General features: G+C 41.0%; 1 protein-coding gene across 3 annotated transcripts in view; it reads right to left on the bottom strand.

Moving 5' to 3' along the window:
- Fbxl5 (F-box and leucine rich repeat protein 5) overlaps positions 1-11,790 on the bottom strand; it is a 38,137-nt gene extending 26,347 nt beyond the window's left edge. For all 3 annotated transcript variants that reach the window (XM_085836672.1, XM_021162478.3, XM_085836673.1), the window contains exons 1-3: positions 11,603-11,790; positions 2,890-3,105; positions 196-291 (exon numbers count right to left, since the gene is read on the bottom strand). In XM_085836672.1, the coding sequence (XP_085692798.1) occupies positions 196-291; positions 2,890-3,105; positions 11,603-11,686 (396 nt within the window). In that variant the 5' untranslated portion in view covers positions 11,687-11,790. The remainder of the gene's footprint in view (positions 1-195; positions 292-2,889; positions 3,106-11,602) is intronic.
- Between the last annotated feature and the right edge of the window lie 5,933 nt (positions 11,791-17,723).

A 17,723-nucleotide genomic window follows, 5' to 3' on the forward strand; every position in this document is an offset into this window, starting at 1 on the left:
TTCAGTAAAAGTAGCAACCTTCCTAAGAATTAAAGCTATGCTTTTTATAATTCCACTGGATGTCATTCCTGTGCCAAGAAGAAACAGCTGATTCTATCAACAGCCATTTCCTCCTTCTTTTGAAGAACTCAACACCAAATAGTATCTTCTGTTAAATTACGAATATAAATCACAACAAAGAAAAACTCTACTTACCTCTTCTTCCTCTTTCATGTGAGGAAGAAAATCTCTTGTAAAAGCCTCCAATCTCTCTTTCAGCTGTTTTGCATAATTTAACTGTTCATACTCATTCTAGAAACAAAGAGTAATACATATTTAGCAGGAAGTAGAGATGCTTATCTTTAATGCCAGAACTCAGGAGGCAGGAACAAATGGTTCTCTAAATTTGAGGTCAGCCTAGCCTACATAGCAAGTTCCAGACCAGCCAGGGCTACATAGTAGGATCCTGCCTCAAATATATGTAAGTTGTGCTTCACTGTAATGTTGTATAAAGGTTTGCTTCATTATATACTGCTTGATCACAGGAAGTCCATTTAGTTTTCTTTTAGCATAAAGATGTCCTTGGAGCCAGGGTGCAGCTCAGTGCTAGAGCACTTGCTAACGTCTACACTCTACAGTCAGCCTTGGCACACCACCTCCCACACACAGCCCTGAAACAAGCTCGGAGCTCCCTACTAACTCCAATTCTGGTTTTTAAATTTTACTAAAATAGAGAAAAGATATTTTAAAATATATTACAAATATACTATAAAGTTTTCATAATATATTTTATGTTATTCTAACAGGCCATAAATATTAATATCAACATTTCTAAAGGCAAGGAATTCACACTTTAATCATTCTAATTCTGGACACCTCTCAAGAGCCAAACATTTCTCTCACATATGAATTAAAATCAAACCTCTCTCTAATTTATCCATCTTTTCCAATGTAAAAATATAGGGAGCATTCAAAATAGTGAAATACTTAAAACTATGACACTGTGGTGACCAGAAGGAGAAAGTTCCCTTGGCAAAGGCTTTGGTATCTGAGGTTTGGACCTGCTTAGTAGCACTGTCGGGAGACTTAGGAGATGTGGCCCCACTCAAAGAAGTATGTCACTTGGGACAGACTTCAAGAGATTAAAAATCCTCATCATTTCTTGTTCATTTCAATCTCAGTCTACTTCCTGTTTCCTGTCTGTGGTTTAAGATTTGAGTACTTTGCTCTCAGCTCCAATCACTATACCTGCCGGTTAACACACACACACACACACACACACACACACACACACACACACACACGGAAGGAGGCATAAGCTCTAAATAAACCCTTCTAAGTTTTCTTGGTCATGGTGTTTTATTACAGCAATAAAAAAGTAACTAAGACAAGTACTAATTTATCTCTGTCACGACCTGATTTTTCTTTTAGATGATTTATTCAATTACTTTCCAATATTCAGTTCACTGTTGAACTCTGCTGAGACTTTGATATATCCCTTAAACACATCCATACGTCCGGCTTCCAATTCCACTCATACACTAGTGATTATCAAATCTGCTTTTCACACTACCTTACTCTTTCTGCTCTTCAAACCCACCAATGCCTTCTCCTCCTATTAATAACACACACTTGTATTACTAAGTAGATCAGAATAAGCCTTAATGCCTGGCCCCCTTCCACATACAAAAGTCCAGTACAACTCTCTCTCACTTCTCTCTCTCTTTTCCTCTACCACTCTGTATAATCCTAGTATTCCACTGGTCTTAGGTCATACATAATTGTCAAGCATGTCCCTTCCCCTATATTTTCAACAATCACTACTTTGGTTCAGAAATTACTGACTACATAATACATGAGTATGATACAAAACATGGAGCTTACAAAGGAGTATTCAATACAAAAGGAAACCTCCGTTTACTTACTACCCAGTATTCTTCCCTCTACTAATCAACCACATGTCCTCTGGATATCTAGGTAGTGTTTTTCCTTCCAGAAACTACTGTAGAATTTAATAATGGTCTTCAATTTGAGTGTTTTCTGTCCTTTGAAATTAATCTCCCCTCTTACTGAGTCACTTTTCTAAAGCAAGGTGTCTAAGTAAAGGGTATATGGTGGCCTGATGGGAGTTATGACTTGCTCCTGTGCTACACTGAACTGAAAGGGTTAAACTAAGATTAATTTTCAAATACTGTCTAAGACAAATATAATTAATATACATGCATCACTACTCTAAACTATACTCATAAATCCATTTCATTTTCTTTTTTATTATTTTCTTGTGTTTTGGTTTTGAGATAAAATCTTACTCTGTACCCTGGGCTGGACTTGAACTAGCTAGTGATCCTCCTGACTATTGGAATTTCAAGTAAGTTGCCACCATTCGTGCCATATAACTGAAATTGTCTTCTTTAACCAGTCAATTTCCTACAATAGGGAAAAATAAAATACCGTGAACACTATAGCTGCCATTCCATTTTTTTTTTTCCCACTGCTACAGACTGAAGTTAAGGCCTTACTCACACTAGGCAAGAATTCTACCACTGAATTACATTTTCCACTTCCAATTCTATTCTGATAGTTTTATTCTGTTTGAAAACAGGTCTCCCTATATAACCCTGGCTGGCCTGGAACTCACTACGTAGACCAGGCTGACTTTGAACTCACAAAGATTAATTCCCTGGCCTATCTTCAGCAAAAATCCAGTAGAGCTGATTCAACAAGAATCCTCTTGGTCCTGATGTTCTCTCTTACGTTCAACTTGCTATAAGTCTTCACTGTAACCAATCCTCATGAACAGCTTTCCTAGCCATCTCAAATAAATGAAGTATCTTTCCATAAATAACATCACTTATTAATGTCACTAATAAAAATTAGAGTATCAGTACATATCAATTTCTGCGACTTTACCTTGACATTCTTCAGCCCCTTTTCAAAGAGACTCAGCATCTCGGAGAGCTTATTGTCAGAGTGTACATTATATATGGTCTGACTGCGCTGCTGAAGTAAACCAATAATGTATTCATTTTCAATTTGTTCATGCATTTTAAACTCCTTGAAAGTAGCATATAACGACTGGAGAAGAGCACGGAAGTCATTGTTGTTGGAAAAGTTGGTTTTAGAAAGCTGAATAAAAATTTTAAAAGATATAGTTAATAGATGTAAACATGAAATGATGTAACAAGATACAATTCAAATGTACACCTAAATTTTTGCTCATAACAAGATATTTCCTTTATGATTACATTAAACTAAAAATAAAAGAAAATCATAGAATAACAACTTATAGTTGTAAGATTTAAAGGTACCCTAGAGACCAGGAAGCTGAAGGCTGCATTCTCGAGTACTTGGTAATACAGAAAAAAGGGGGTGGGGGAGAATAACATACTTTATGTAAATAAAACCTATCAGACCCAGTTCCCTGCAAGCCTGAAATTCCATTACTCTCTAGGTGTCATAAAGAGAAGCAGACACACCAAAGGCACATGCATGAGAAGCAGCTTACTGCTTCTACAGCTTAAACATTGGAAAACATTGTTTCTGGAGACAGGGTCTTATTATATAGTCCTAGTTAACCAGACTGGTCTCAAATCAACAAAGACCCACTGCACCCCAAGAGCTGGGAATAAAGGCATGAGCCCCCACACCCACAGAAGAGGTATATTTTTAAGAAAACTGACATAATATTAAGTGTGCCATCATTTTTTAATTGGAGCACTCAATGAAAGGAAAATGACCATTCTAATGTAACTCCAAGCTTTCACACTTAATAGAAAATTAAATTCAATTATTTAAAACACACACATCAAAGAAATACTTCAAATTTTAAAGTAAGCCAAGCACATTGAGATAACTTTAATCTCAGAATTTTGAAGGTAGAGGCAGGTGGATCTCTGTGAGTTCAAGGCCAACCTGCTCTAAATAGAAAGTTAACCAGGGCTATGTAGAGAGATTCTGCCTAAATAAATAAATAAACTCAAAGTAATATTCAAACCTTCCATTATCTATACTAAATCTAACTTCTATCGTTCAGTTCTAATTACAAAATTCATTTTAAATGGGGAAACAATTAGGTTAAATACAACAGGTAGATAAATTAACAACAAATGTTGAATGCTGCTAACACCAAATCTCTGAGGCTTCCTTTCCAAAAGAGGGCACCGTAAGCTGTTTTACTGGCCTTTCATAGCAAGAACTGTGGTGTGATGGCAAAACACTCAAACTGAAGAAAAGCCTATCTACCCAGAACAGAACTAAATATCTTCCTTCAATGGCAGCATGGATCAGCAACAGGATCACAGAGATCTATAGAATCAAATTCCCTTAGAGATCCAGCTCTACCATTTATTTAGCTAGGTAACTTTTGTCTCTCAATGTCTTTTTTTCTGCTTGATGCTAACTAGGAACAAAATGCCTAACATTTTCTAAAAATTAAATATTCATTTTTATAAATTCAGATACTTTTTGTTCTATTCCATAGTCAGTGAGCAGTTATGATAAGCCAGATAGTTCCTGGTGCGTGGGAATACACGGGGGAACAAAGTAAGAATCTCTGTCTTCATGGAATTGACACTTTACAGAAGAAAAGATAATGAATAGTTAACCATCCTACATTAGCCAGTCATCTAGAACTGGGGTTGGCAACATTTCTGTAGAGTCAAACAGTAAATATTTTCATTTTCCCAGGGTATAAACCTATGCCAACTACTTAACTCTGCTACTACAGCCCCAAGGAAATCACATATGGTATGTAACCAAATGACCGTTACTTTATTTCTATAAAACTTTGTATTCAAGGACAACGTTTGAAGTTTAATTTTCAGATGTCACGAAATATTCTTTTGCGTGCAACTATGAAATATAAAAAAAATAATGCTTAGCTCCTTTCCATACTAAAAGCAATATAATAGAGTTGATGACATTCTTCAGATTTTTAAAAATGTTCAAATATACCACACCAGATTAAAGCAAGCTTCACTGGAGGATATTAGATACAAATAGTATCATGGGTAATTTTTGCTTAAATTGGAGGGCAGTGCTAGGGAGGGCTTTAAAAAGTCTTACTATTAGAGGCTAGGGATATCATCAGCAATAAAAAGCCCCCCTAACAAGCACTAGGTGATAGGTTTGTTCAACCCCAGGATGGAAAAAGGAACGTAGTAGACACAGGACATAAAAGCACTGTCATAAACTTTTAATGCCCAAAGAATACAATACACTCGTGAGTTAAGAATTGTTACAGCTAACTACTCTGTATTTGACAATTACTAACAAAGTAGATCTAAGATGTGTTTTTCTTCTATCTACCCATACACAAATTATAACTATGTTAATAGATAGGTTAATCAATTAGATTTGGGCAATTATTAAACATTGTAAATGCATACCATAACACTGTACATCTTGAATATATATAACTTTATCAACTATACCTTAAAGCTGGGGGGGAAATAATCAGATTTGAAAAGTGCTTTCTGGAGAGAAAAAAAAATGCTAATAGAATAGGTAAAGAAAATAGTTTTGTATTAAATTCTTTCTACTTGTTGCTCTGATAAAATAGTGAATAAGGCCAAAAACAAAGAAAAGAAGAGAAAAGAGAAAACAGGTTCTCAAGCTATGACCCATATCAATTTTTGTCCACATAAAAGTAATTCTAATCTGGTACCAGAAGTTAGTGGATTTAAAGGATAAAAGCATATCCATGCCGAAACTCAGTATTAGAGAACTAAGCATGAACAAGTACCCGAGTTCAATCTTCAATACCACAAAATAAAAACAAACATAAACTAAAAAATGCTAGCTCACACACAACATAACCCTTCACATAACTATGCAGTAATGGAGAGTTAGCCTCTGTAGCTAATTTATGTCACAGATAAAATGTCTATCCCACACAGAATGTCTATCCCACACAGAAAGCTATCTTTTTGGACCCAAGACAGTAACTGGTCAGAATGGTTTGACAACAAAGATCTCACTGTAAGAAACATTGTCCCCCAGGATATAAAAGGGAAGGTCTGGGGACAGTTTAGTTTGTCACCAATGGAGAAGTGCCACTGACATAGGGTGGATATGAGCCAAGAACATGGATAAACACTTTACAATTCAGAGGACAGCCCCCACAACAAATTATGTAGCCCAAAATGTCAACAGTGCTTCAGCTGCGAAATGCTGCTCCAGGCCAAGTGTTTTCCAAATATTGTTTACTACAAAGGACCTTGGTAGTCTCTCTCTATACAAAATATAATGAAACAATGTAGTGAAATCCAGAGAGAGAACAAATACTTCAAAGATAATTCAGGAGAAACTACCTCCCTCTGTACTCTGGGATGTATTTACACTTCCACTTTCCTTTTCTAATGCTATTTCTGATGCACAAAGTTGATTAATGACCTACTAGTGGGTCATAGGATATACTGTGGAAAACAATGCTCTGTGGTAGAATGAGAGTTCACTTGTAGCCTGCACAATTAGATACTCTGGGGGCCACCACATTCAACAAAGAACCTACATATAACAAGATACACACAATCAACATCAGTGAAACAATTAAATGGTGGGTTTTCACACGAAAATGCATTACTGTCTTTCTGTCTCAAGATACTGTACAGCCTAAGATAGAAAGGCTGGCCTTAAAACTGATTGCCAAAAATAACTGTAACATAAAGCCAGTATGTTAAAAAATAGGTACAAAAATGCACAGCAGGAATCCAAACATTACCACCCCAAATGCATTTTTTTATTTTCTGTCCAATTATCGAGATCATACTTTCAGTAAATCAGAGATACACAGGCTCTGACTAAATTTACAGATGGAAAAAAATGACCTACAAATAAACTGTTTTTCATAAAGAGTTAGTAATAAGCAACAAGTGAGGCAAGGTTAAAAAACATGGGTTTCGGAGGGAGAAAAAAATTCTCGGATTAAAATTCAGGCTCTAATTGCCGAGTGAGCTGGTAAGTTATTTAACCACTAAGACTATTTCCTCACTTTTAAATGAGGGATAACACTTGTCTTACAAAGCTCTTGTAAGGATTATAGAAATAATGTTAGTACGAAGTAAGAATCCATTAAACTCCCTCTCAGCTCAAGATTCAGTATTATGTCCACTAAGTCTTCCCAAATGCCAATAGAGGTAATGTAGAAAAATGGGGGGGACGGGGGAAGAACCTGACCATAAAGCTACATTCAAGTTTCAGAGAGTAACCTATTCAATTTGTGTTTACTGTCAGCCTTGCTTGAAAAACTTAGGCACCCTCTAACTGCTTTCACCACTAATTTTTTTAGGTAAGGGTGGTTGGTGTTTTATCCGAGTGGATTTCTATGCACCATATGCATATCTGATGCTAATGGAAGATAGAAGGGAGCATTAGATTCTCCAAACTGGAGGCATAGATAGAAGGGAGCATTAGATTCTCCAAACTCTTGTTGTGAATGAGCATGTTGGCACTGGGAATAGAGCCTAGGTCCTCTGGAAGAGCAACTACTGCTCTCAGTTGCTAACCCATCGCTCAAGCCCCTTAGTGGTTAACTAAGGAAGTGGTTAACTTTTTTGTAACTCAGGTCCACATATATATATATATATTGTGTGTGTGAGGCGGTGGTAGTGCACGCCTTTAATCCCAGCACTCGGGAGGCAGAGGCAGGCGGATTTCTGAGTTCGAGGCCAGTCTGATCTACAAAGTGAGTTCCAGGACAGCCAGGGCTATACAGAGAAACCCTGTCTTGAAAAACCAACCAACCAAACAAACAAACAAAATATACATATATTGTGTGTGTGTATGTGTGTGTGTGTGTGTGTGGTGGGGATCTCTATAGGAACCACATAACTGTTCTCAGAAGTCAATTCAGAGACTACTCCCAGTGCTTGCTGTGGACCTGACCATGTACCTTCTTCTGTTTGCTCCCACTGCACATTTTGGATTTCTGTATTAGCACAGATGATAGTGCATATGAAACTGTGAACTCCTGAGGAATAGCAATCATGCCTCACAATGCCAATAGAAACTACTACAGGGCAGACAGAAAAGAACTAATGGAAATAAGTGTTGAGGATTAAAGGGAGTACTAAAAATTGTGAAGAAAATGGAGCAAGGATTATCTACCATTTGCCTCCAATTTTTACTACACATATTCCAATCTGGAGGGTCAGTGACTTATGAAACAAGACTCTTGTTACAAAACAAATCAAAAGCTATCTCAGCTTCTGATGAAGAAAATTAAGCTGGGAGTCTTAAACCTGATTTGGGTAGTTCTGAGTCTCTATCACTATCTTAATAAGCTCTCCCCTAACCAATCCAGGCCCATGAATCCCCAGCATAAGACAGAAGCAAACATACTTTTACTTGCTTTGCGCCACAGGCCTGTGGTCTGCACAGCAGAGATAAAAAGAACCTTTCCGTAACACCTTTTTCTGAAAACAAACTAACAAAATCAATGAGACAAAAACACCAAGCCAGGCGTGGTGGCGCACGCCTTTAATCCTAGCACTTGGGAGGCAGAGGCAGGTGGATTTCTGAGTTCGAGGCCAGCCTGGTCTACAAAGTGAGTTTCAGGACAGCCAGGGCTACACAGAGAAACCCTGTCTCAAAAAAAAAACAAAAAAAACAAAAAAAAACAAAAAAACAAAAAAAAACAAAACAAAAAAACACCAAGATAAAACAAAACATGTACACAAAACAAAAAACTATGGAGTCTGTTTTCTGTTGGCCAACTACTGGGGAGGATGGTTGATATACCCAATGACAAGTCATTAGAGAACACCTACCACTTGTAAATAACTACTACACTAGTAGATTCAGACTCTGAACCCACTTTCCCTTCTCCTTGCTTGTATTTTGTCTGGTTGACCTTTTTATATGAGAAAATCTACAGGCAACACATTAAACTATTATATAGCAACAGTTAACATAATCTGTAACCACTAAAGAATAACTCATTGCTCAAATAATAGAACAACTGATTTGATGCTCCTAAAGAAATCATTTTATAAATATATAAGTTCAATAATGGGAATTGAAATCTTTATAGTTTCTGGACATTTGGATTGATATCCTTGACCTACACAGCTAAATGAAAGGACAAGCCTTGAGAGAACAAACCAGTCAAAACCACTCTTAATCCTTCAAGGCTACTACTCTGCCATCACAGACATGCATTTCCCCACTCTTCACTCACAAAGACATCCAGACTACCTTCTACTGGCCATGTTAACCCCGAGAAATGATGAAAATACCTGTGTAGTTCTTTTTTCTTGACTAAATTACTTTGATCATAGTTAAGAAAACTGGAATTTTAGCACTCTTGATGAATATACATGATAATCTCATTAACTACATTCAACTAATTCAGAATTAGTGAATTTTTACAGTGTTGGCGATTTTGACCAAAGCTATGTCAAATTAAAAATGCTTTATTAAATTAGTTTATGCAATAGGGAACATTTAACTACTGAGAATAATCTTATTTGACTTGTTTTAAAAAAAAAGTCAACTGCAGTTTCAAAATTTATTCAAACATTCTCAAAAAGGAGACACAAAATTACTGTGCCCGAGGTGATGCCAAATGCCTGTAGTTCTCGAATCTAGAAGGAAGATCAGGAGTTCAAGGACAGCCTCTGAAATACAGTGAGTCCTCAAGGCCATCCTGTATTACGGGAGATACTACCTCAAAAACAGTATCAGAACCAAACCAACCAAAGCATAGTGACCAACTTCCTCATTATTTTAAAAAAGAGACTGGGTACAACATTACAAATTTCGATTATTTGGGAAGGTCATAATCCTTTGACAATGTGAAACATCTTAAGAAATACCAGCCTAACCGAGCAGTGGTGGCGCAAGCCTTTGATCCCAGGACTTGGGAGGCAGAAGCAGGCAGATGTCTGAGTTCAAGGCCAGCCCGGTCTACAGAGTTCCAGGACAGCCAGAGCTACACAGAGAAACCCTGTTTTGAAAAACCAAAAAAAAAGAAAGAAAGAAAAAAAAGAAAGACAGACACACAGACAAGCCTGGTATGGTAGCTCATACCTTTAATCCCAGGCAGAGGCAGGCAGATCTCTGTGAATTCAAGGTTAGCCGGCTCTATAGAACAAGATCCAGACACAGGAAAAACCATACAGGAAAACAAAACAAAATAGAAGGAAAAAGAGAAGAGATATAGAAAGCACCAAGGAAGATGTACAAATTGACAAATTTTTGCCCATATTACCAGGGAGTCTCTGGACTACCTCTCCCCAAAACTAGCCATTAGTCTTCACTTCACTTTCCCTTTTGCTTTTTGAGAAATTTCTGCTCAAGGCTTAGCCAGTCCTTAAGCCTCCCCTGCAAAGGTGGTACTCACCATAGCTGGGCCCCACTCTCACTGAGAGCTCTAAACTGAACTTGACATCTGGGTTCTATGCTCAGAGATTCCAATTTGAGTTAGGGTTCCGCCATCAGGATTTTAACAGCAAGCTTGGGTTAAGTAACAAGCAACCAAGTAGTGAGCCATGAGCCTATGGTCTTGGTGTTTAAAGGTCCACTGGCTTAGGACTGACTGGGTTTGTTGGGTTTATTGGTTTGTTTGTTTTTCTTTTCCCAAAATGGAGGGAGAGGACTGTACAGCCAAGATGCTAAGACCTGACACTTCAAATTGCTGGTCTTCCCGTGGCCTACCAGGGAAGACATTGGCCTCCTTCCTAGCACCTCTCCAGATTGAAAGACAACTCTTGTTTGCTGTTAATAGTGGTGCTAATTCCACGTAATCTCTGATAATTCAATTTATTTTTATGTTTAAGTTAATAATTACTTAACAGCTATTTATTTGGTTCACCTTTTTTGCAAAACATATGACTGCCCAGAATTTACTCATATATGATCTTCCAAACATAAAGTGACAATTCAGAGTTTTCAGCATCATTAGAAAAAGGTCCCCAACTCATCTTCACAAAAGAGTGCTTCTTCAACTTCGGCTACACCCATTAAAAGTCCAAAGTGAGTTCCACTGCAAGGCAACTTTTTCCTAGGGGCCCCTCTCATTTGCTTTCAGTAAAAAGTCCAACAGAGGAACAAAATCTACAAAGAATAAAATATCCAGGAAAAATAAAAACTGGAAGGAAAAAAGAATAACCAGGAAAGAGGAGTGCAGGTCTTCCCAGTCCGTGTACCGGGCTTGTGTACGGAACCAAACCAGTGCAAAGCAGGCAGGTAAAATAAGCCTGCTGCAGGGGCTGCAAGACGCTGCCTGTGGAGCCAGGAAGCAAGTCAAGAGGTCCAGAGAGAGGATGCAGTGTTTGCAGAGCGACTAAAAGAGCCCGAAGGGACCGGGCGAGCGGTGCTGTGGCTGCGAGTAACCGCAGAAGCGGCCTGCGGACGCGGAGCGGGCACCCCGCGGGCGGCCGAGCCGGACGGCCGGGAGCGCCCCACACCCCGGCACAGGTCAGTCCCGCGAGCGCTCGTTCCAGGCCGCGGCCAGCGCGGGCTCCCGGGACCCCGGTGGGAAGGTTCGGGAGCCGCACGGGTGCCGGGGCGCGGGCGACGGGCTCGCGCGGCGCCAACGCGGGGGTTGCGGGAGGCACGCAGGCCAGGCCTCCCGGAACCCGGCGGCTCCTCCGCGACCGCCCTCCGCCTCGCGCTCCTTTACCTTGTCGCAGTAGCGCCCCACCAGCTGCTTCATCCGCCAGTGTGGGGCGGTGAAGACGTCCACTTCATCGGGGAAGGGCGCCATCGCCACTGCCTCAGCGTCCGCCTCAGCAGCCGCGGCCGCGGCCTCTCCATAGACACCCTCGCCGCGGGGCAGAGGCGGCGCGCCCCCCTGCGCATGCGCCCGCCCCGTCGGCGCGCGCGCCCGGGCGGCTCGGCGGGGCCGTGACGCGGGGGCGCGCGGGCCGCCGCCATGCGGTGCCGCGGCCCACGTGACCGGCGCGCGCGCTGAGGCGCAGAGAGCTCCCTCCTCCGGTGGGCATGGTCGTCCCTGGTCCCTTGCGTTTCATCTCTTAAAAAAAAAACCGCACTGTCCCAGGGCGAGGGTCTTCAAGGGCGCTTCTCCGGGTGCCTGGCCTTGAGGCAGGGACCTGCGTGACCAGATCGAGCCTGCGTGCTCTGGACGGGCGGACTGTGCGCGCGCCGAACCCTCAGCCGCCTTTGCTGCCTCGCTCGGGGTTTGCTAGGCCCGGGATGCTGGCTCTGGGCCTAGCATGGCCTCTCCCTTGCGGCTGAGAGCTGGGGACCTGGCAGCCCCTCCTCAGCCCTCCTGGCACGGAGCAGGGTGGGTTGGTGGCCCTGGGGAACTGGAAACACCAGAGGGAGGACCAACACCTCAGATCAGGAACGACAGTCCCACAGCGGCCAGATGAGCCTTGGGGAGGGGAGGGGGGAGCCATCATGGCTGTCTAGTAGGGAGAGAGTCTTAGCACAAATCCCACCATTTTAGGCCGAGGAGGCTCTGACAGGAAGAAAGGGCCATAAATGAGGTCACTGCCTAGAGAAAGGCCAGTGCACGTCACCTGTCCTCATCTAAGCCCTCCAGTAGACTTTCACCAAGTATCAGAGCCAGCTCTCACCCCGTGGCTTTAGAATTCGTGGAAAAATGGGAGAAACAAGGGCAAGGCTGAGAACCTGGGAAGGGTGTGTCGTTTTCTCAGCAGCCATAAACTGAACAGTGAGCAGAAGATATGCTACATTCACCTTTGTATTTCCTACCCCAAATTCATGTCAATGGTTAAAAGGAACCAGACTCTCAAAAAATGAATAAAAAGATACTTCTATTAGTGCATCGAGTTCTGGTTACCTTTTGATATTAACATGCAAGTTGAGCTGGAAAACAGACTCTGGAGATGAAACTTAGGTTCATGTCATGGTTTCATCAAGCTCTAGTTGTACTAACCTTGGAAAGCGACCTGACTTCTGAGTTCTGACCGCAGTATTCTCTTATGTAAAATGGGATGAGGGGAATAAATAACCTACTTCATAGGATTTTAAGGAAAACTGAGTACGTGTATTTTTGAAGTGCTAATAGGAATACCTCATCACGAATACTCCCTGTAAACAATGTTAGAGAAAACAGCTATGACAAAGGAAATTAAGACATTGTGGGCAATGTCTTAATTTCACAAATCAGTACATAAAATTCTGGCCAAATGTATGTAGATCTGACAATAAGTTTGTTCCTGTGTACTGTATTAGTTGGAACAAAGAGGTGACTGAAGAAAAAACAACAACAAAAAAAAACAGCTTACAGAACTGATAAGTCTTGACAGATTTCTCCCTCCCTCTCTACCCCATAATTCTCCTTTCCTCTGTTCCCTTCTCTGTTTCCCTCTTTTCCCCCTTCTTTTCTCTGCTGTTTCAGCAGGGCTTTGCCTCCATATTTTTAACAATTCTCAAAAGACATTTGCTAACCCCTCATTTGTTTTATTCTGATCTTTCACTCTAGCCATCTTGGAATATAGACTCCGACTTCAGTGTACCAGTTACATAGAGCTATATGAAGAGATTTTCCTCAGTAGCTGGAACAAGAATACCAGTATAAAGAAAGAATGAGGGATGCACCCAGCATCCTTGTGATTTTCTCATTTTAACTATGAATACATCGTATTATATATGTCTCATTTAGTAGGTGTATAACAACAAAAATAGTCACCTACAAACTGAGTTTCACTATAACCTGGATTGGAAGGATTGTAGTCCACTAAGAAAAATAACAGCTACTTTGGAATTTGGCTATTTCACAGGATTTATTTCAAGGACTAAAATGAAAGAAATAAGCAATTTTAAAAAATAAGGCCTGTGAGTCATTTCCCCTCTCAAGGAAGCTGTTGACATTATCCCCATGGGCCAAGTAAAGATCAGTCAGTCATCTGGTTATAGATATGACTAATTCACATTGAACTTCAGCCTAAGAGACAAGACTAACTAATGTTATACTGTTGCTCTAAGTTCCTACAACCACAACAGATTTGAATTGCTACTAAAGTCCAGTCTAGCAGGTTAGTCATCTCTCTGTGATCTCTTTAGGTATGACAACAGAAACTCTAACAGACCACCTATCCACTTATCCCCACAAAGGGGCTGGGTAATATCACTGCCATGAAAAGCCTCATTCTTGGATTGGTGACTTTTCCCCCTCACTCTTCATCTTATAGGAAGTAAACATGAAGGGGGGAAGGTGTCAAATCGTTCGCTGGAAAACTGAAAATACACTGACAGAAGGCATTTCCCAGAATTTCCCAACAGTATTTGTGAAGACTTGAGGAAGAATTCCTAGTCAGAATTGGCCAATTCTAAGGCATATAACTTTACTTGAGTATATGACCTAGTACTGTCCCCAACAGAGGGTTGACTTTGAAAAGAAACACTGAAAACAAGGTTGCCATTATAAAACAGAATCATAATCTCAGTACAGTACTAGAGTTGATCATTGCTGTTATGAAAAGAAAAAAGAAAGAAAGAAAGCTAATGAGGGCTAGCGAGAGCACTCAGCAGTTAGGAACACTGGCTACATCTCCAAAAGACCTGGTTCAATTCCTTGACCTTCGGGGCTGGTGAGATGGCTCAGGGGCTGGTGAGATGGCTCAGGGGCTGGTGAGATGGCTCAAGTGGGTAAGAGCACCCGACTGCTCTTCCAAAAGTCCAGAGTTCAAATCCCAGCAACCACATGGTGGCTCACAACCATCCGTAACGAGATCTGGCGCCCTCTTCTGGAGTGTCTGAAGACAGCTACAGTGTACTTACATATAATAAATAAATAAATCTTTAAAAAAAAAAAAAAAATTCCTTGACCTTCATGGGCATCAGACATGAATGTGATAAAAAGACATACATGAAGGCGAAACACTCATACGCATAAGTAATAACTTTTTAGTGGCCAATCAGCATCTGTTACAATGAGGTAAGTTGATTTTAGAAAGAATTTTGGCACTGGAGAAAGAAAAGATAGCTCATAAGTTGAAATGCAAGACCAAATGCTCTTGGGGTTTTTCCCTCATTTTTATATGTAAATAGACCTCAATGGCACTTGTATGCATACACAGAGAGAGACAGAGACAGAGAGACAGAGAGACCGAAACAGAGACAGGAGATTCCCCAAGCATTCACTTCCTTTGTTTTAATGAACAAAGTGGACCTGTGGGACTTTTAGGCTAATAGCTTGCCCTCACTTCCTGTGCTGTCTCTTCCTATGGGTCTGTGGAGCAGCTTTGAGTGCTCCAGCCATTTGCCTTTCCCACCATAATGAACTGACTCTACTCTCAAACAGAAAGTCAAACCCTTGTTCCCTTAAGTTGTTTTTTGTTAGATATTTGGTCACATCGACAAGAAGGGGAACAAAATCTGTAGGCAATGCCTGAGCTATGCTAATCTCTGAGACCCATCCTTTCTCAGACATCAGAGACCAGGGCCATGTGTCTCGCCTTCCTGACACCTAAGTCTCTCCATTTTTCACTGAGAAAGCACTCTCAGTTTTTCAGACCAAGCCCTACAAGACACACATAAGGCATACTATCTTGGTGAGTTCTCCCTAACTACCTGAAATAGGTACCAGCTCCCTTTAAGGTCCAAATAACTAACTGTCAGAAGTCCAAGGACATGTAACTTTAATTTTTTTCAAAACCTATTTTTAATAATGGTTCTTAAATGCTTTAACCCCCCTTCTAGCCCACCACCCACCAGAGGTAGTGGGAAATAAAAGAGATGGGGGTAGTGACCTGGTTCTTCAGAGCAACTGCCGTCTGTGTTGTCTGGAAATCAGCAGCTCAGTTCACAGGTCAGCAGGGGCAGGCAGCTCAATCACTCCCAAACACTTCTTGGATACACCAGCAGTCCAGTTCCATAGAGTTGGGATAGCAACCATGAATCATCAGCAGTAGCACTACTTAGCAGAGACAGCCAGGCCTTGGCCTCAGCACAAGTCATCAGGAGGGACCAGATGGATCCCTAGGAGAAGTTCTCAGCTCTGCCTCTCTCAGGGAAGCAAAGATCAGCAGAGAAGTGAGAACCACAAGGGTTGTACAGCTAGCTCTATTAAGCAAGCCAAGCTCACCCCTGGCACTGTCCATTGAGTCCTATTTATACTTCCTCCATATATCATTTCTCCACAGGTCTTACCTCAACATGTGTATCTGTCTCAGCTGACATCACTCTGCCAATCAGTTCAAGACCTTGGAAGCAGCCAGAAACTGCAGCACACCACCAGAAGTTTCTTTGGTGCATTTCTCTCTATAGAATCCTGACAAATGCAGCTCAACTACACAATGTAAGGTGGACCAATACAACCATGTTGTTAGCAAAGAATCCTTCATCACACATGCTTTCATGTGCTTGCTTTAGCAGACGTTCTTTTACCTGTGTCTGCTTCAGCTAAATATTCCTATGTGTGTTTGTCCCAGCAAAACATCATCCAACCAACTTTCCAAAGAACCCTTAAGTTTCTATTTCAGGGACATGTCTCACCTTGGACATTTTCCTAATTAGAGTCTGCTTTTATACACAGCATTAGTCTTGGTGTCCACTTACAGGATTTCAAGTTAAACTGATTTACCTAAGTATGCTTCAAAGCCCACACATGAAAGGTGTGGTCCCCAATTCATAGTGCTTTGGAGAAGTTGTAGAACCTTTAAGAAGTAGACAATAGTAAGGGTTCATCCAGTCATTTGGCAGATGTAATCTTAAAGGGGACACAAGAACTTTAGTTCCTTCTTTCAAGTTCCTGCCATGAGCTAAGTAGTTTTGCCACCCATTACCACCATGGTTACAGCAACAGAGAGCTGACTGAGGAAGCATATCTGCAGCACAGAGTTCCCTTCTTATATGAAGGCTACGAAGCGCATCACATTGGAAGACAGAAACTACATAATGTGCCCTGTTTTGAAGGTGTGGGATTCGGTTACCCACACCCACAGCGAGGTAGCTCGCTGATACTCAGTACATGAGAAATAGTCGGACATATTCAAAGGCATGAAATAGGAAACCCAAGACGAGAAGGGATAGAGTAGGGGCGGGAGGATAAGTTTGCTAGGAATAAAAAGAGGAGGAGGAGCCAGTGAGGTAGCTCAGCAGGTAAAAGAGCTTACCACCAAACCTGATGAGCAGAGTTTGACTGCTACGTCCACATGGTGGGAGGAGAAACTTGCCACCTGAAAGCTGTCCTCGGACCTCCTCCACAGTATGGCATGGCATGCACATTCACACAAACGTGCACAAATAACAAATTTAAACACAGATGAGGAAAATCAGAGCAGAGGAAAGAAAAAAAAATAGATGGAAAGAAACCGTACTTTAAATACATCAATGCATGCCTCAGGCATTTATGATGTTTTCCAGGGGGTCATATGTAGTTTTATGTCAACTGTTATATTTTCCCACTAAATGGAAAGAGAAGGTGATATACAAAGACAGGCATTGGCTTGTCCAGTATCATAGAGCTAGTGAGTGGAAAACATTATGGTCTAAATTCATGTCTTACGCATTCACTCTGCTGCTCAAAAAGTAATTCCTGTCATTAGTTTATATCAACATATTGAATGCCTAGTAATATGTGCTATTAAGCTCTGGGATGGAACCAAAGCTGACTGTTGCTGGGACTCTATTCTCTGTCCTAGTGAAATAGCAAACAAGTAAAGAGAATAGGGAGTAATAGAGACAGAGTAAGTAGAAGAATGGCTTGCTCTAGTTTCCAGAGAGGAGGAAAGCATACAATAAATTCTCAAGTGTCCAAATGTGGATGGCTCCTTCATTTCCTAGGACACCTCCCCCCGCCCCCACCTCCC

The sequence above is a fragment of the Mus caroli genome, unplaced genomic scaffold, assembly GCF_978045245.1.
Source record: "Mus caroli unplaced genomic scaffold, Mus_caroli_1 scaffold_4, whole genome shotgun sequence".
Lineage (NCBI taxonomy): Eukaryota > Metazoa > Chordata > Mammalia > Rodentia > Muridae > Mus > Mus caroli.